Raw genomic sequence first — 19,357 nt, 5'->3', positions numbered from 1 at the left:
GGTCTGGCTTCAGGGTGAATTTGCTCTGAGGTCGACTCCAAGGAATGGTGGCAATTGTGTTGAATGTTTTCCACTTGTGAATAATCTTTGTTACTATAGAATGATGGACTTCAAATAACTCTTCCAGAATAACGGGCAAAAAATGTCTAAGATCACTGCTCATGTCTTTCCTCAGGGCACCGTGTTGACACAGACCTTAATGTTTCAGACATGCAAGCTGCCAAAACGTCTGCGTTTCTAGAGCAGCTAATGATCGATAATCAAGTGCATTTTATTAACAGCACCTGGCTGCTGTTTACGGTCTTAATTGCTGTGTAAGCTTTAATAATAATAATAATAATAATAATAATAATAATAATAATAATAATAATAATGGATACTTTATTGATCCCCATGGGGAAATTACTTGTTTTTCTCTGCATTTGACCCATTCACTCAGTGAAGCAGTGGGCAGCCCACTAAGCAGGCGCCCGGGGAGCAGTGTGTAGGGACGGTACCTTGCTCAGGGGTACCTCAGGGTAGCCGTTAAGTGTTAAGCTTTAAGGCTGTACTTAGTTTCTCCACACACTGCTTCTGCATTTTGGCTTATTTTTTGGATAAACAATGGCTGAACAATATGTCATGTTTTGTAGTTCACCTGAAGGTGTAGTTATCTAAATGTAAAACAAGGTAGATGGGGTTTCATTAGAATTTGTTTTAAAAGGTTTTTTTTTTAATGTATAGGTTATCTAACAATCTTCTTTATAGCTAAGATAGTTTAAAAATAATATCAAAGTAATTAGAGCACCTTACTGTACTTGGGTGAGTAGTTCCAGGTTATGAGCTCAGTCCACTTAGATTTTCTTACTGCACAGATGACATGATGCTTTGAATATCAGTACATCTTCTAATAAACATCAGTCCACCTTCATTATTTTTCTCTGCTTGGTCTCGCAATCAAACTCGTGGTGAATGTAGATAAGGAGGGCTCTTACAGACACTGGGGACATTTATATTTTTAAGGGAAGACAAATCATGTGATAGAAATAACAAGATAATAAATGTATTATGCAGATTGTTTTCTTTTTATTGTTATTTTATTAAGCATGGGTAGGAAAATCTGGCCTTTATCTTTAGTGAATTTCAATTATATTTTTGAATAACAATGCATTAGCATGAGGCCTTTACAGACTAAACTATGAGGGTTTGCACCCATCTGTAACATGTGCCCCTCAGGTAGCATCAGAAGAAACCAAATAAGCTAAAAAAAAAAAAAATCAAAATTTCCTTTATCCATTTCCCCAACTCACTCATCATGAACAAAGCGTCCCTTTCCTTCCTGTATCAAACAAAAGATTCATACCAAGACTTATGAGAGATCTGCTCAAGGACAAAGTGCGAACCGGAAATATAAAAATATGCTGGAATTGTGACAGGGACTTGTTTTGTCGGTGCAGAGGAAGAACGCTCATGAACATTTAGGGACAGATTTATTTTTCCTTGCTGAGTTGTAGGGGAAAAAATAGCAAGAACTGAATCTGCATTCAGCGATGGCTGCACCTCAGCCCCTGTAAAGACGTAAGATATAACTGTTTATAGTGTTAATGAACCGCAGGCTCTGCTTTGATCAGTATCACACCAACTGCTCTTAATTGATCTAATCTATTTGGACAGCTCTAGACAGGAAAAAGGTTAAGTGGGAGTGAAAAACAGACACACATATGCACACTTTTGTCAGCAATTCTGGGTAACTATTACAGCTTGTGTGCATGTGTTGAAAGGCTGTGATTCATGTAAAACAAAAGGAGATCTCACTCTTGTGTAAAAAAGAAAAAGTGAAGCGAATCCAGCTTAACTGCAAGCTTGGCAGTGAGTCAGAAACAGTGAAACAAACAGAATTTTTTGGAGGCTTGATCAAGACCTCAGTCTGAAAATATTGTCACTGCGTGTAAATCTAAGACAGATGGCTGGTATGATGGGAAAGTGAGCTATATGAACTGTAGTTTTAACAAGGAAATTACAGAAACACCTTGACTGGAGAACAAAGATAGACGCCACACTTGATTTAGACCGGCATGACATCACTGTTTGCATATTTATTTCCACATCTTCACATGAATCAAGCGCAAACTCAAACCCACACTGACGTCAGCTCAACGACTCGTGGCTGAATCATGACTGCGTGCGTGTAGTTTGAAACTGGCAGCAGCTCTGATATGAAGACTACACAAACCCACACACATCTTTACATACTGGGACAAAAGCATTGAGCTTGTAGGCAATTATTTCAGTACAGCCAGTGCTACATTAATATTTGTTTCCATCCAGAGTCCCTCCAGAGTAGACCCACGTTAGGCAGGTCTGCCCTCATGAAGAAAATTAACAACATCTGGACGTGGAAATTTCCACCCATTTGACCAAATGGGGGCTTTAAGAAGGTAAAGGGTGAAAAATGAGTGTATGCGTGGGAAAAGACCCAGCACGTGTATGAAGAAGCACAAAGGTCCAGTCACCTCTGGGTTCCCCAATGCAAATGCGCTCAGACAGAAGTGAAACTGTGTTTCGTATGGAAAATGACCTCATGTTTAACAAACAAGAGTCAGAAGGTGGCAGTCACATATATGCACATACACTTCTTTCTAAAGGTGTCACATGTTTGGGCCAAAGTATTACCACAAGTTCACACGGTCACTGAGACACAGTAAAATTCATGTATTCACACCAACACATACACTTGGCACAGAGCTTGATTAGTTCTCACTGACCAGAACGTAAAAAAAAGAAAGAAAAAAAGATCAGTTTCACAGACACTAACTGAAAACAACTTTACACTGCAAAATGATAACAGTCTGTTAGCTTCATCTTCCAGCCTGAAACCAAGAAATGTTACACACAGAACAGACTTTACATCTACCATCATCATGTTCACACAGCATGAATAATACATGGATAAAGCTCAAGTCTAAAATGATTGTGGCACTATATTACGCTTTTAAAAAATAAGCAACTTCAACAACTTCACATTATAATCCCTAAGGGATTAATTAAACTGGAACATGATATAATCACTGTGTATATTCCTAAAGTCAAAGCTGAAATACTCTGGGTTGATGCCATGTTCCCAACCTGCCGTCTCTACTGGCCCACATCCTGATGGCCTGACGAAGACTCCTGGACATCTCCTTCATTGATGCTACAGGTTGCACTGGGTTGTAAAGGCGGGGAGGCTGCTGTTGCTGCACCATTGCTTATTGAAGATGTTGTATTGAATGTTAGTACCTGGGTAGAAGCAGGAGAAGCATCAGACATCCTGGCCGTCCTGCCGGGTGCTTGGAGCTGATCCGTTTGGTTTGGTGTAGAGACACGATCAATCGCTCGAACAGTTGTTGACTGGCTGTAGATTGGTGCATGGTTGCTGGGTGTTTGTCTGGTGGTGGAGATGATGATGTTGTTATTGTTGTTATTTGTCTGGTGAGTCAGAAGTGCACTGAAAGATGAATCTGCTGTGGTTTTCACAGTTTGGGGTGGTGAGTTTAAAGTCCACGAGTCCTGGTCGAAATCTGGAAGCTGGTGGACGAGCACAGGTAACGGAGTGACGTGATTTGCACTGATGGGTTCATTCGCCTCGTGGTTGCTTGTTGATGGCTGACCAACGGGATTACTAATTGCAGACTGCCAGTTATTGGAACAGAAGACAGCTGAAATGCTGCAGAGAAATAAAACCATAAATATAATCCACTCATGTTCAAATCATAAAGTATTCTTTGTAGTCCTGGTTTCTTTAGAAGACCAAATGTCCTGAATATTTTCTACTTTGTACTGAAGTTATATAATCTGCTCGTTAAAACTTCTAATTTATTCAGTTTCAATTAAAAGAAAAACGATACAAAAATATAATGGATTTGACCCAAATCTCACTACAAACTGTATTTTTTTAAAGAAATTTTGCAAATAACCTGTTTTATTCACACTGTAGTTATAAAATAACTGTTAAACACCAAAACTGAAAATACATGTTTTCTTAGACAGCCATGATTTGGAGATTCATTGTGCTGTATGAAAAATTACAAACCTAAACAGCTCAAGGTATAAATATAATAAAAACAGAAATTTAATCTCACACCAGAAGGCTCATCCAATCTTTTTTCTAGGAAACACTGCAAAAATGAAATCTTGAAACCTTTTATGCAACCTTTCTGCTTTCCTTCACTGGCTTCTAGTGAAATAAATAACATACAGAGCCCTACGTGGCCAGGCTCCTGTATATACAGCTCAGCTACCAAGAGCTTATAACCTTAGTTGGCCTCTCTAATCATCTTATCAATGTATCTTAACTGCTCCTTGCTCTTATTTTAAATCCAGAGGGGACCACACTTCTGATGTTGGAGAGCCTAAATTTTGGAACAGTCTTCCTCGCTCTGTCAGGTCAGGCAAAAGAGTCATTTGTTTTAAAAAACTGCTTTTTCTTAAGCTTTCTCCCATTATTTTTGGCCAGTTGGGCATAAGACTGTATGCCTGACTGTGTGTCTGTATGCTGAAACATGTACATGTATGGTTTAATTCGAACTGTGAAGTACTTTGGAACTGTGTGTTAAAAAGCGCTATACAAATGAAGCTATTCTTCTTCCTCTTCTGAAGATGGAAATGAGACTACACAGACCTGGCCAGCTGTTTTTGCAGCTCCTGAGCATGTTGGTTGCATTGAGCATAGTAGCTAGCCTGAGCATCCACAAAGTCAGTGAGGCTCCGCATATGGTTGGTCTGTAGAGGTAGATAGCAGGAAAACATATCCAACAAGGTAAAGAGCCACAAGCATTAAATATAAAAAGCAACAGTTCCTTTAAGAAACAGATAGTAAAAAAAAACAAACACAAATTTGAACTCGTTAAGTGTACGTACATGTGTGTTGCTGAGTCCTTCCACAACAGCTCTTGTGATTTCTGACTGTCGATTGTAAAGACTCTGACAAATCCTCAGCTCCATCTCTGCCTACACATACAAACCCACACACACACACACACACACACACACACACACACACACACACACACACACACACACACACACACATCTGTATGGTTTTTCTCTTATTTTTCTAAAAATGGCTGCCGAAATAATACAACATTTAAAATGAGCTCAAGTCTAAACAAACAGAAAACTACAGAAAGGAAATATTGTCTGTGCTAACAGCAGCTCCATATTCATATCAATTACTGCTGAGAGCCTCACTGATATACTGTATGAAGACCATTTCAGATCCTGTGTTCTTTAAACTGATAAGGAACTCACCTGTGAGATTTCCTGAGCCCAGATCTGTTTGCATGAAAGAGACATAAGAAGACCAATGCCTTATTTGAAGATTGAACAACAATTTCATCTGCGTCTGTTAATATGCACGTTCCTACACAGAACTGCTGACCTTTAGCCATTTAACACGCAGGAAGCTGAACATGTAGGAGACATGAGACAAGTAGTCATCTTCCAGTGGGTTGGCATTTAGGTTCTGACAAAAAGACAGAAGATACAAGAACTGTAATGTCAAATATCAACATGTTTAGCTTTTAGTCAGAGTATGACTAACTGAAAAGTATGTAATAATGTAAAGGTGTAACTCACTCTGGCCTCTTGCTCAGCCTCGTGGGCTTTTCTCAGCCTGGCCTTAGTGATATCCAAGTCCAAACGTTTATTCACCAACATCTTGCGTTCATTCTAGGAACAAGCGATCTTGTTTACTTTACAAATAACCTATAAACTAAATATTATTTTGGGTGACAGCGTAAAATAACCTAATCACTGCTGTGATAATCACAATAAAGGTGCGAGTTTGTGTGCATGTGATACAGAGGCATGTGTTTACCTGTATGGCTTTGTATTCCCCCTCAGTGAAACTCCGCAGGGGAGTGAGAAAGTGAACGTTAGTGCTTTGGACAAACTTCCTCTCTGCCTCGCCGAGCTGCTTCTGAGCCTCTCCACACCTTATCAATCCAGTACCTGAGCAGAGAAACATAAAAATACAACACAGTGACAACTTTTCAATATATACTCATAACACAAAAAAGACAAGAATAAGCAAAGAAATGAACATGTGAAAATAGTTGAGATCCTTCTCGCAGATCAATAAAATGCACGTACTCATTAGCCACTTTATTAGGTATTCCTGCTCAACTGCTTGGTAACCAACCCTGTATTGGCAAACTGCATGTACCTAATAAAATGGCTGGTGAGTGTGTACTCACCATAAGGTGTGTTTGATCCAATCTCCAGCCCGGCCTGAGTCATCTGATCTCCCAGTAACTCAACGGCACGAGGCCGGGGTGGGACGCTCCACTCCAGATGCTGATACAGCCGGTCCTCTAACCGCACTCCTGTGTATCAGAGGTCAAAGGTCACATCAAAATTCAGTGGCTACATTTTCTATACACCATGTGACAATTTTTATCATGTACATTTGTTAAAGGATGCACCTGTGACAATACAATTAATAAAAATGGTAATAAACAATACACACACAACACCTCTCAAAACATAGTTCATCCCTGTGATTTAAACTGTAATGCATTGGTTTCATAGTTTCTTCCACAAGGAGAAGGTCCTAAAATATTGTTTCATATAATAAATATCATTGTAAAAATGATTTTACAAGAAGACTATAAACCCTTGGAAGATAAATTCAGCGAGACATGACCTGAAAATGTATCCTGGATGCATCTGGCAGCTGAATGTACCTTTTATTTGATAGATTGCAGACCACATCCACTCATAACTCCATTAGAAAACGTAATTGGATTCAAACAGGCTAAAGAATAATAGAATAGAATTAGAATTCAACTTTATTGTCATTGCACATGCACAGGTACAGGGCAACGAAATGCAGTTTGCATCCATCCAGAAGTGCTTTTAGTGATATAGATATATTACAATATATATTAGCAATAATATAGATATGTGAGTATATTACAGAAATGGGTCTATTATGGTATGTTATAATGTACACGGTATGAAGTATGTTGTGAATATTCTATAACTATAAGTATGTACAGGCTGTAGTGAGTACAAGCTATGTACAGGATATGAACAGGATATAAATATGAAAAACTATACAGAATATGAAATAAATAACTTTAGCATCTCTATTCATCCGAACAGGCCAATTGCTACCAAAGTCAACAAGAGACATCAAGGAAGATGTATGCATGTACTGTGGGAGGACAAAGAGAGCTGAAACGATTGGTCCCAGAGGTAAAGACTCTCAGCTAACTCAGGACCACAACAGTAAGTTGATGGGATTTGATGACTCTGCTTTTATCTGTATGTTGGCAGCTGGAAATTGCTTGATATCATCCCAGATGCATTTTCTTCATAAATATTTACAGGTCATCTAAATATTTCTCATCTTCATTGTAAATGTCTTTAAAAATACTCCATAGAATACCTTCCTCGGAAGAGGGAAACCATCTCCATTACTCTTAATGAGATGATGTTTTATGATGCTCAGATCTTTTTTCTCACCTTTTATATATTTGGATACAGTGAACAGGTTAGAGTTCAGGATCATAAAAACAGGGCTAATTGTGGCAAAAACAGGACCAACTGTTAGTGAAGTGGGTATGTATACATCTGTAACTGCTCAATGAATCAGGGCAGCTTCATTAAATCAATTCATGTTCTCCTACCGAGGCTTGGCTGCAGTAAAGCCTCAGTCTGGGAGATTATCTGGTCCGTCCACGTCTTGGTGGCGTCCGCCCGTGATAAAAGCTCCTCCAGTCCGGGATCCAACTCAGTCCTCTCGGCCTGTCCTAGACTCTCTCCAGTGTACTGGAGCGAATTTCAGGGTAACATTGATTAACAAACTGCTTAACTGCGCACTTTTCTTTTAGTAAGGGCAGTCGCTGATTTAGGGTTGAGATTAAAGCCCAGGAAAAACACATAATAGTTTCCTTTATTATTATTATTATTATTATTACCTGAACAGCGCGGTTGATGAACTGACCAGCATCCACGGCCAACCAAGTCAAATCCATGACAGCGTCCCCAAGGTCGCGTCGTCTCCGGCGGACCAACTGACAATCAGCGGCCAAGCAGGACCGGGGTAACCACGCTATGAAAAGACAGCTAACCAACAACAAGAGGAAGACCTCGCCATAGCCTCCCGGCTAACCGCCCCACTTTCTGCTGGCAAGATTACGGTCCGTTAACACCGAGCAGCCGAGCCCAAGAGGACGAAGCAAGTGCGTATGTTGACCGTTTAGCCTCCTCCGCATCCTGAGCGCGTCTTCTGTCGAGTTGGATGTCTTTAACATGTGTTTCAGAACCGTGGAAAATAACAGCATCGCATCGGCTATCCAAAACGGTCGGCTTTGACAACAGCAACAGATTCACAGTGATATTAAATATTAGCTAGCGTTTTTGATTTTTTTTTTTCAAAGCTTCACTACAACGATAAAACGGATTATTTTGAATACCGACAGGTTTAAATAATATTAAGCTTTTACATAAATTAAACTGGACATTTATAGGTGTCGAAAATTCAGTAAAATTGTTAGTATAGTAAAAAAAAAGAAAAGATTTACCTGATAAGAGAGCGCCTTTATCCACACTTCCGGTTCAGATCATTCAAAATAAAAGCATATTCCTATGTATTTATCTTGCTTTCCCACTATAAATATGTAAATACATAAATACAACCAAGCTCATCCTGATCTATCCCAAAGCCAGCTGAAACAACAGCCAAGCATTAACAAAAAGAAGAAAAGTAATAATTACAAATACAGTGATTTTCTGACTGCCTGAACTCATTACTAGATAAGAAAAATATTGCTAGCTGAAAAGGAAACTACTGCTATACTCACGCCTTCACCCAGCCTTTTAAGCAGACATTTCTTAGTGGCGATTTCTTTTTATGTAAAAAGTTGAACCAGTTGGCTGTAATCAGGAGTGAAGAAGCAGCGGGAGACGGGATTAAAACAATCAGCTGACAAGCCTGTCTAGCTCTGTGAGTCTAAGGAGGGTTAAGAGATTAGAAGATACACACTACGGCACGTTTACCAACTAAATGGCTTTATTACAAGGGAATGTACAACAGTGCTGCGTTTTTCAATGTTTTTCTAGATAACTCAAATTCAAGAAACATGCCCACTTTTTTATTAACAATCTCTCCTGTCTCATTGGCACAGTGTGAGGTGTTAGTACTGCCATCGGCCCTCTCAGTCTGGACCACCAGCGCCCTTCTTTGAAGCATTTATGTACAGGCCAGGCTAATAAAAGCTCCTTTTCCCCATTCTTCTCTAGATGTGTTTCTCAAAGCTTTTTGAGCCCTAAGCTTATTTGTTTATTTTGGTCTGGCTGACCTCCATGTGATGTGTGCTTCAGGTGGAGTACCGTTGCCATACTGCTCGCTGGGCTCGCCGTTTTTTTTCACTCTGTAACCAGAGACTGCAGCAGTTGGTGCCGCGCCTCTTTGCCATAGTTGCTGAATAACAAAGGAAGCAGCTGGTAGATGCAGCTCAGAGGTAAGGTAACAGACGATAATCACAAGCATCAGATAGCAGGATCACATCAAAATTCACATAATTTACATCCTTGTTTCCCCAAAAAACTGCAAATAAAAACAGAAGGTGATGATTTCGAAAGTATTTACAAAAAACTACATTTCAGAAAAGTCCAGTGAGGGACAACAAAAATTGGAAAAGTTGTTTAATGCTCAAAAGCATTAAATAAATACATCTGATGGAACATCACAACACAAATAAGATTTAGTAGCATGATGAAAGATGAGCATCTCAAAAAGTCCCAGTGTTTAATGTTGTTTAAATGCAGATTTAAGTGATTTGCAGTCTTGCTTTTAGTTTTACTTAATACAGCTTTCATAGAAACAGGGTTGCACATTATCAAACGATACTTAGCACTTACTGTACATGTCTGCAATATTTATAGATCACATTTCCATGATGATCCCTTATCTGTCCGGCCAGAGAATGGCCTCAGCAACCGCATCCGTGGACTTTTTGAAAATGCCATAGCAACAGAAACCGGGGCTCTTTGCTCTTTACTTTGGAGGATGTACACCTTCTAGTTGACACCGGTCATACAAACTCACGTTGATGCTGTTTTCTGCTCTGGAGCACTAAACCTGTTAGGAAGAAAGTAGAGACCTGATCTTGCTTAAATAAGAAAAAGAAATGATGCCTCTGAAAGCGTCAGTATCATTAAAAAAGAAGGAGAATATTAATATGTGCATTTCAGGAATAACGACTGAATTGTCCGCAGTTTACAAATATTGAACATGGAGACAGAAGTGTAGAACAGCTTCTGTGGCTGTGGATACACAAATATCACAGTGATTACATTGTATATGTAAAGTGTGTAAGTTTGAATTTGTAGGTGTCTGAAGGAAAAGTGGATAAAGCCACAGTAATCTTCTACAAGGCCTTACAGAATATCCCCTGGTCCCCTGGTGAGGCACACACATACTGTGAAAGTGATATTTCCCAAAACTCAATTTATAGTTATAGTCCCTGCAGACTCATTAGGTGCGGTTATACGAGAGAAACTGAGCTAATTAATAACGAACAACAGCTCGTTTTACCAACCAACTGACTTTATACAGGGGTGCTCAGATTTGTAAAAAAGAGGAAATGGCTTTGAAACCTTAACATTAGTGTTTTGAGGACTATGATTTTACTTTTAAGAAAACAGAAGTGGTCATGTTACATATACCAGTAACCGTTAAGGGTGCAACCATTGAATGTGTATATGTATAAATCTCAACAGTGTTAGAGAGGATCCCTAGTGAGTAGCACTTGGCGACTGTTGAGAGGAAGAAACCTGTGAAAGGACTAAGCTTAGGGACGGACAACTGAGAGAGGTGAAGAGAAAACAGGAGCATAACAAGAATCAGTAGCTGATAGCCACTCCTCCTTATCTTTTTTTTGGTTACAATTCAGTAAAAAGATAACCTGTATATAAAAGATGAACAGACTATAGATGAGACAGGGTTTAAACTTTTACTGAAACGCACTTCTTTGATGGTACATTAGAACAAATAATCACACAGTAGGCGACACTATTTGTTAGATGATTTCATTAAATGTCTCCCTTGAAAAATAGGTTTTTAATCTCATTGGAATCTTCCTGGTTAAATAAAAGAAATAAAAAATAAAGATGGTGCCACTTGATCAATATCCTGCCTTGCTCAGCACATATTTACCAAATTGACCAATTACACTTATCACCCTGCTGTAGTTACCGCTTCTGCAAACTAAATCAGTATGTATGTATACTGGTACATACAATTCAGCTGTTTCCCGATCAGCTGAGGGGTTTGTAGACCTGTTGACAGAGAAAGAAGTGAGAGTGTGCGACTGCCTTTAGAAGAACTGGACATACTGCTAGAAGACTGAGCACACACCATCTTAAATCAAGTGTGTGTGTGTTCGTATTGGCAAACATGATGGAAAGAAAAGGACAAGCACAAAGGCATACTCGACAAACTCAACACATGTACAGCTGCGGTACTGAACTGCTGCAGTAATTTGAGCAAAGGACTGCATTTTGTTTGGTTTTCTGTATACAGTGACAAAAATGTTTTAATTTCCACAGCAAACCACTAAAGCTGTGTTTTATTACTTGATGTTGTCAATAAATACAAATAAAGATTGATTTATGTGACATTACTTTTTTTTATAGATAAAATTGGCAGTGGTTATTCTGGAAGTTGTTACAGTCCTAACTTATTAAGAAAAACTGTGGAAGTGATGAAGGAAAAAGCTGCCACTCAGCATATTGCCACGTTACAAAAATGTGAAATTTGTGTCACCTCTTAAAGAATTTTTAACATAGTTTTTTAAATATATATAATATTTAAAGTAAGGGTTATAGTCTATTTTGTTTGTTAACACAGCAAAACATCTGCTGCACTCCGGAGTAAATAAGGAAAAGACTTGCAGGATAAAAAAAAAAAAAAAACGACCTCTGCTGTGTTTCATACATACGGGGCCCCGCAGGGGACATGGGAGAAAAAAAAAATTAAGACGGACTTTTGCGAGATCTCGCAAAACAAACTCGGGATCTCGCAAAAGTCCGTCTTAATTTTTTTTTCTCCCATGTCCCCTGCGGAGCTCCGTAGTTTCAGAGTAACTCGCATACTGTATTAAGGAAAAAAAATTCAACAAAATCCAAAGTGCGGCTGGCTTGAGAGCTCACTGCACCATAGTTTCTCATTCTCAGAAAATGGACTTCATTGTCAGTTGCAGATTTATTTGCGCGATGATCTGCCGAGATTGCGCACCCTTTATGACGTGTCTGGAACTCGGGTGCTTTTGCGCATGCGTGAATATTCGTGCATTCGAACAAGTGCCGTCACAGAAGAAGTCTGATCTGCCTTTGATAAGAAAAAAGTATATTTCACTTCCTCTTTCCCCTAAAGCAAAAGAGGTTCACTTTAAAATCATTAATGAGGTTTATCCAACCAATGAATTCTTAAGACGGAAATTTAATTTAGATGTGAACGCCTGCACATTTTGTGAAAATGATATTGAAAGTCTGGATCACTTGTTTTTCAACTGTGAATCAGTGCACTCCTTCTGGACTGACATGTGGAGCTGGCTACAGTCCAGGAGAATTCAGTTACCACATTTGACGGTGACAGTAATAAAATTTGGAATACTTGCTGAGAATGCAGATTTTGACCTGTTGATTAGGACGATTTTGTTAATGGGAAAATTCTTTATTCACAAATGCAGATACTTTAAAGCTAAACCATGTATAAACAGATGGCTGAATGACTTTAGACTCTGGGCTAAATCGCTGAAACTTGTGAATAACAAGAAAGCCCATAAACTTGTTGTTTTATTTAAAGAGTTTAACCTATGTTAAAAAAAACAAAAAACTCCCTATTTTATAATCACGACTGCCCTTTTTTTGCACGTTAGTTTTTGCCTTTGGTTCGAATCCTTCAATGACTGTTCTTTATTTTTGTGCTAACTCTTTTAACTTTGTGCTTATTGTTGTTGTTTTTTTTGTTCGTTTTGTTTGTTTGTTTGTTTTGCTATAATGCTCAACCGAGGATGTAACATAATCGGATTAATGATGGTGCCTTGTATGTTAAACTGTTGTTTGTAAATAAAGTTTAATTAAAAAAAAAAAAAAAAAAAGTCTGATCTGCCTTTGATCCGGGACAGTCCTCAAATAGGACCCAAGCTAAGTCAAAAGGTTACAGCTTCCAGAGTTCGCCTGGCAGTTTATACACGTGAAACGTTCCCCAGTCTTTCAAATCAGAAAGTTTAGCATTTCAGGAAGATTTTAACAGAGGGAATCCCTGTGGAACAACAATGTCTCAAACACCGGATTCTAATTTTCATATTCCTCTGGTCCTATCACCAGATGAGCTGTTACTGTCACGGTCCGGGGCAGCGGCCGTGTGGAGAGTGGAAGGAGGACTCAAAACGCAGCACTTATTCAGGTGTGAGGGTGATTTATTGATAATATCAAATATAAAGTGATGGTAAAACAGAACTAAGGATGAACTAACTGGGAGAAACTACACAAAGAAATAGCAAACCTGAGCATGAAGGGAGAACAGCAGGGAGAGCACGCAGGGGATTACACCACACTCAGAAAAATTATGGTTCTTAAATGGTTCTTCAGATGTCTTCATGGTTCTTTAAAGAACCATCATACGTCAAAGAACCTTTTTATTTTGTGGATGGTTCTTCAGCTATTACAAATGGTTCTTTAAAGAACAAAAGGTTCTTCATCCTTAGCAATCTAAGTTTGATGGTGTAAATGGCATAAATATTTATTCACTATAATGAGGCTGTGAATTATACTGTGTGTTTTCTTTGTGTGCATGTGTGTGTGAAGGGGGAGGGCGGGATACCTGGCAATTACCCTTTAAGAGAAGATGGTAGGAAGCTGAATATTCAAATAAAAGTTAGAAATATTTGCAAACAGTAGACACAATACACACATTCAAATACTGTACTTTAGTTTTAAATTTTAATAAAGCATTACTATTTTCTACTCCAAGGCATTGCTTTTGACATTATTATATATTTTTGAAAATATAGCATAATGATAATACTAGTTATTGTAAACTTTACAAACCACCCAGCAGTATGTAAAGTCAAATTATAAAATACAAGTAAATAACAATTGCAGAACAGAATGTCAGTGTAATGGACACACACTTCGTTTTGACAAAGCACACTGCTTAGGTAAATGATCTGAGTAGTTGTTCATCACTGAGCAATTTGTTAATATGTGTTTCGAGCCAAATAAATGACAGGGAGAGAGAGAGTGACGTCAGAACACGTCATACTATAACCTCCCGGGAGCGGACGGAGGGGTCCGTCGTTGGGATGCGCATGCGCAGACAGAGTGTGCGAGCGGCGGGCCTTGACCTTTCGGGAAAAAAAACCTCACGGACGGTGACAGCGAAACGGATAACAGTCTTCAGTACCTGCTGGACTTTGAAGCTGTGGATTCTGGGACTGTTGGAAAAGGTAAAACATTTTCATTAAAACCTTATTACTGTTTTGTTTTTGTTACTCGTCATTGTAGCTTGCTGTTAATGTTGTGCTAACAGTAGCGATTAGCTAGATACGTTAGCCGTTGAGGTCAACGCAATTTAGTATCCAACTGTTTTCCTAACAAAACCACTGTTATAATTAAGTGAAGGTGCTCCCAGCTAATTTGAACCTTTGGCTTCTAAAATATGTGGTTCAATTGCGTGCTGCGTACATAACCTAATGTCAGCTAGACCGAAATTAAAATTTAATATATTGTTAAAGTCACTAAAATGGCGCCTGAAGCCTGTTGTGGCGTGAGCTCTGTGTCTGCTCTAAAAACTCTGAAATTCTGTAGATCTGAGCCGTACATTAAATACTCACATGAACCTGTACTTTGAATTCTGTATGAGCTGTATAAAATGCAGCTATGCATAAGAGTTTTGAATGAATAATTCGATTAGATAACTCTTTATTGTCTAATCGAATTATATAGAAATGAATAGAAATGTGACATGAGAAGGTGTCTTTGACTGTTCCTGCATAACTTAGTTTCGGACTAGTTGACAAGTTATGCTCCGGTCATTTGATGTTTCCAAGATAGATGTTCTTTTGCAATATAGTTAATTTTTTTGTATATTTCATTTATCCACCATCATACATACAAGCTAAGAAGAGGTCGTTATACTAACAAGAGGTATCAACGCTGGGCCAAAGTTCAGCACATGGGTAAAGTTTGTAATCCAGCCAGGGTGTAAATATCACTCAGCAGCCAGAGCTGAAGCAGGTAGCATCAACAGATAAATCTACTCTACCCGGCTTAAATCACAAGAGCACCTCTGACCAAAAAGCTGTAGATTTTTCTTGTTTGCACAAATTAATCCAGATTCACATTAATTGTGTTCACAGCTCCAACAAAATGAGGAAGAGGAGGGGGAGAAACACAATTAGGTTGAATTACAATTGGATGGAAGGCGAGGACAAGGAGAAGGAAGCTTAGGATGAGGAGGAAGAGAAGCAGCAGGAGCATCTTTAGGGCTCCCTATGATGAGGTTTGTTTCATTAATATGGTCCTCTCACAAAGAAAGATGACTTGTTTTAGTTCACCTACTTCCTGTATTAAATAGTGATGTGCAAAATGTTGTGAAAAACCATGGAACAGGCACGTATAGTGCATCTGCAGGTAAATGAACATCAGATCTCTAAGACAGACTGAAATCTGTATATTTATCACCCTTATGATAAAACCCATGTCAGCCATTGGTTTATGGACTTTGTATTTTGAAGCCTCAACATTTGCTTTATTGCTGTTGCTATGTTGGGACCATATTAGGATGAGGGATCAGAATCTGGAGTCATGCACACTATTGTTTCATTTAGTGTGTATCCATAAGATTCGTACAGCAGATCCAAGTTGTGCCTTGAAAACAGGAAAGTCGTCTGCATAGAGGAGAACTGTAATAGCAGGCTTTTACAAAGTGAGGCTTTGTGCACTCGTTTTACTTCTGTCACCCTGTTTTGATGCAGATTTCACTTGAAATCAGGCAAGAACTGGACTTATTTTTTATAATGTGTTCTTGTGAATTAATTGTGTATCGCATATGTTTGATTTGACTTTCTGCAAGACAACAGTCGTCCACTGGCCAAAAAAGTTTTCCAAATACCTCCACGTGATCTAGCCTGGATTTAGAAAAGAATAGCAAAAAAAACTTGCACCTCCTGCTTCAGATGCAATTTGTGTTTCTGTGTTCAGAGGCAGCGGTGAGAGGGGAGACCTCAGCTCATCCAGCTGGAGAGCCTGACCAGGACGAGTCGAACATTAACTCAGCTCTTCCAGGGCACCCTGCAGACTCGGCTGCTGGCATCGGCGAGGGATGACGTGAACGCCAAACTGGAGTCCATCACAGGTCAACTGCAGGTATGCGAGTCAGACCTTCTGAGGAGGGTTTCACTTCTCTCTCTTCTTTATAATTGACTCTTTTCTCTCTCTTTCAGCTCCTTGTCTCAGAGTGGGAGGGGTTTGAAGCACAAAGGGAGGAACTTGTCGTTTGGTTGGCTGATATGGATGTCTGCCTGAGTGAGGTTGACCAGCTGACAGGAAACACCAGTGAAAAACTGAAACAACTGCAGGTGTGGGCTTGTTTTGATATGACATATATTTGATATGATACATACGTCAGAGACATTATCCTAAACTGAACTAACAAAGGACCATGAGTACAACATGAAACGTACATTACATAGCGTAAGGCTGAAGTTCATTGATCATTTTAATCATAAACTTGTTGAAATATTTTTACTGAACATGCAAACATCTGCTGATGAAAATGTGTTGATTTATTGGTCTGTTATGAAGCTATTGCTATTTCTAATGTGTTTTATCACTTTCTGATGTTTTATTAATTAAACAATACATGTATTATTTGTTGTGTTATCTGTAGCTATAGTATTTATATATATTTATTTATAGTATAGCAAATATATTTAATTATTACTGTTTAAAACACTAACTGACCCAAGACTTTGTGGACTGGTGCCAGCTGAACTACCTCCAGATCAACGCCAGTAAAACCAAGGAACTGGTGGTAGACTTCCGCAGGCACAAGCATTCTCCACTGCAACCACTGAACATCCAAGGTATGGACATTGAGGCTGTGGACAGCTACAGGTACCTTGGTGTTCATCTGAACAATAGACTGGACTGGACTCATAACTCAGACGCCCTCTACAGGAAAGGGCAGAGCAGGCTGTACCTGCTGCGGAGACTCAGGTCGTTTGGAGTGGAGGGCCCACTCCTGAAGACCTTCTATGACTCTGTTGTGGCTTCTGCTATCTTTTATGGCGTGGTCTGCTGGGGCGGCAGCATCTCTGCTGGGGACAGGAAGAGACTGAACAGGGTGATCCGAAGGGCCAGCTCTGTTCTAGGATGCCCTCTGGACCCAGTGGAGGTGGTGAGTGACAGGAGAATGGCGGCTAAGCTGTCATCCCTGTTGGACAACGTCTCCCACCCCATGCAGCAGACTGTGACAGCACTGAGCAGCTCCTTCAGTGGGAGACTGCGGCACCCACGGTGTGGGACGGAGAGATTTCGCAGGTCTTTCCTCCCCACTGCTGTCAGACTCCATAATAAAGACTTTAACTGATCAAGCACACACATCCATACATATGCAATAATACTAAGTGCAATAATCCTATCTGTCATCGTTGTATTTTTACTCAGTTGTATATAGTATTTGTATTCTATTCTTATCTTATTGTATATTTATTTTATTTTATTCTACTGTATATAGTATTTTATTATATTCTGTACAGCTGTGTACTGTATTTATTCTTATTGTATTCTAATTTTTGCCTCATAACTTTTGCACTGTACACTTCCTGCTGTGACAAAACAAATTTCCCACGTGTGGGACTAGTAAAGGTTATCTTATCTTAATATGTGACATGTATTAGTAGTGATGTTGTGCTGAGGGTTAAAATGCCTTTTTGGGTTTTGGTAACTACAAAATGACAATAAACCATTAATATATGTCTATGCTGTGCTAGTATTTATTTTGCCCTACTCAAATTCAATTTATGATGCATTTTATTTTGAAAGATTTAAAATGGTTTTTAAAGAACCACTCAAAAAAGGTTCTTTAAAATGGTTCTTTTAAAGAACCATTTGAAGGACCTTTTTAAAAATGGTTCTTTAAAGAACCATTTTTAAAAAGGTTCTTTGAAAAACCATTAAAGGTGCCCCAAAGAACCATTTCTTGATGGTTCTTTGGGGCACCTTTAAAGGTTCTTCAATGAACCACTGAAAGAAATGGTTCTTCAAAGAACCATTGTTTGAAAGGTTCTTTGTGGCACCAAAAAAGGTTCTTCTATGGCATCAGTCTAAAGAACCACTTTTGGTTCCAGTTGGCACCTTTATTTTTCTGAGTGCAGGTATGAACACAGACGACGCGACGAGGAGCAGAGGAAATCACACACTATAAGTACACAAAGAGACACTGGGAAATCACACACAGGTGGGGGAAACAGCTGGACCTGATTAACCTGACGAGACAGGGGAACACTAACACCAGGGACCAACAGAGGGAGCACAAACCCAGAACCCAGTATCTAAAATCCCAAAACACAAACCATCCCAAAACAGCCCATGAATAATAAAGAGAATAATAACAATAAGGGACACAAACACAAAGTCACTCAGTCATGGCCGCAGGACCATGACAGTTACCGACTATCAATAATGCCTTCAACAAGCTCTCTGACGAACAGTGGATCTTAATAGAAAATGGACTTTTGGATTCTGATGTTCAAGCAGTTTTGGCCGACATGATTTCTGAAATCATACAGATCGCCACAGCCAAAATCTTGATACTTGCGCTTCCCGCCATTCAGCGTGGTGCATCTACGGATTTAGAAAAAAATCCATTTCTTGGTGACTCCATCTCAGTCACTTTTGCTAAAGCGCTCAGCATCCCTGAGCAGTACTGTGTGAGTGTTACACAGCTGACAATGATGATTGAGAGGGAGATTTCAGATAAGGTAAAGTCGATTGCCACCGTGGTCAGGCAGAGCAATTTACCGCTAAACCCTGCTGTTTACATCAGCGGAAAAATTCCGAATATTGGAAGACTCCGTGTCATGGTTTCTCTTGCTCTCTCATGCTTGAAATTATACGCAATAAAACGGCGAAGCTCACGCATTATATCGGTAAGCGATTCAAGTCAATCTGAATCCAGCACAGACAGCAGTGAGTCCGGCATCTCACGCGAATTCGCCATCAGGGAGGTTAGTGATATTCTGACCAGATATAGTCGAGAATCATATTCTGCAGATGATGAATTATCAGATGACGACGAAGATATAGAAACTGAGTCACC

At 39.3% G+C, this 19,357-nt stretch overlaps 2 protein-coding genes across 5 annotated transcripts; one reads left to right on the top strand and one right to left on the bottom strand.

The window, feature by feature from the left end:
* Positions 1-1,054: 1,054 nt before the first annotated feature.
* On the bottom strand, positions 1,055-8,077 carry LOC146552166 (endophilin-B1-like). Its single transcript, XM_085256777.1, has 10 exons — positions 7,944-8,077; positions 7,653-7,794; positions 6,216-6,344; positions 5,837-5,970; positions 5,596-5,688; positions 5,399-5,482; positions 5,269-5,292; positions 4,879-4,968; positions 4,640-4,740; positions 1,055-3,685 (listed from the first exon to the last, which is right to left on the bottom strand). The coding sequence occupies exons 1-10, from the start codon at positions 7,998-8,000 to the stop codon at positions 3,115-3,117; spliced, it is 1,425 nt and encodes a 474-aa protein (XP_085112903.1). The 5' UTR covers positions 8,001-8,077; the 3' UTR covers positions 1,055-3,114.
* On the top strand, positions 8,071-18,167 carry LOC146552165 (uncharacterized). Of its 4 annotated transcripts, none has more exons than XR_014889902.1 (7): positions 8,071-8,207; positions 9,349-9,488; positions 13,360-14,480; positions 15,393-15,535; positions 16,237-16,401; positions 16,479-16,613; positions 17,004-18,167. XR_014889902.1 is itself a non-coding variant. In XM_085256779.1 (7 exons), exons 6-7 carry the CDS (start codon positions 16,545-16,547, stop codon positions 17,624-17,626), a joined length of 672 nt encoding a protein of 223 aa, XP_085112905.1. In that variant the 5' UTR covers positions 8,071-8,207; positions 9,349-9,488; positions 13,360-14,480; positions 15,393-15,535; positions 16,239-16,401; positions 16,479-16,544; the 3' UTR covers positions 17,627-18,167. The 4 variants fall into 4 exon arrangements, 2 of the variants coding, with proteins under 2 accessions (XP_085112905.1, XP_085112904.1); XM_085256779.1 differs by having other exon boundaries at positions 16,239-16,401; positions 17,024-18,167; XR_014889901.1 differs by lacking the exon at positions 17,004-18,167 and having other exon boundaries at positions 16,479-16,992.
* Positions 18,168-19,357: the final 1,190 nt, after the last annotated feature.

This window comes from Mchenga conophoros, linkage group LG19 (genome assembly GCF_057382185.1).
Source record: "Mchenga conophoros isolate Kocher_MC1m ecotype Shallow Benthic linkage group LG19, M_conophoros_male_GT1.1, whole genome shotgun sequence".
NCBI classification, from domain to species: domain Eukaryota; kingdom Metazoa; phylum Chordata; class Actinopteri; order Cichliformes; family Cichlidae; genus Mchenga; species Mchenga conophoros.
Note: the sequence above shows the minus strand (reverse complement) of the source record. Positions and strands in the feature narration are given on the sequence as shown.

Coding starts and splice junctions, on each gene's coding strand:
- LOC146552165 (XM_085256779.1), top strand. CDS start 16,545: ATGGATGTCTGCCTGAGTGAGGTTGACCAGCTGACAGGAAACACCAGT. Junction 16,614..17,023: donor AAAAACTGAAACAACTGCAG/GTGTGGGCTTGT, acceptor GACTGGTGCCAG/CTGAACTACCTCCAGATCAA.
- LOC146552166 (XM_085256777.1), bottom strand. CDS start 8,000: ATGGATTTGACTTGGTTGGCCGTGGATGCTGGTCAGTTCATCAACCGC. Junction 5,483..5,595: donor AGGCTGAGCAAGAGGCCAGA/GTGAGTTACACC, acceptor TCTTTTTGTCAG/AACCTAAATGCCAACCCACT. Junction 5,293..5,398: donor TGCGTGTTAAATGGCTAAAG/GTCAGCAGTTCT, acceptor TCATGCAAACAG/ATCTGGGCTCAGGAAATCTC.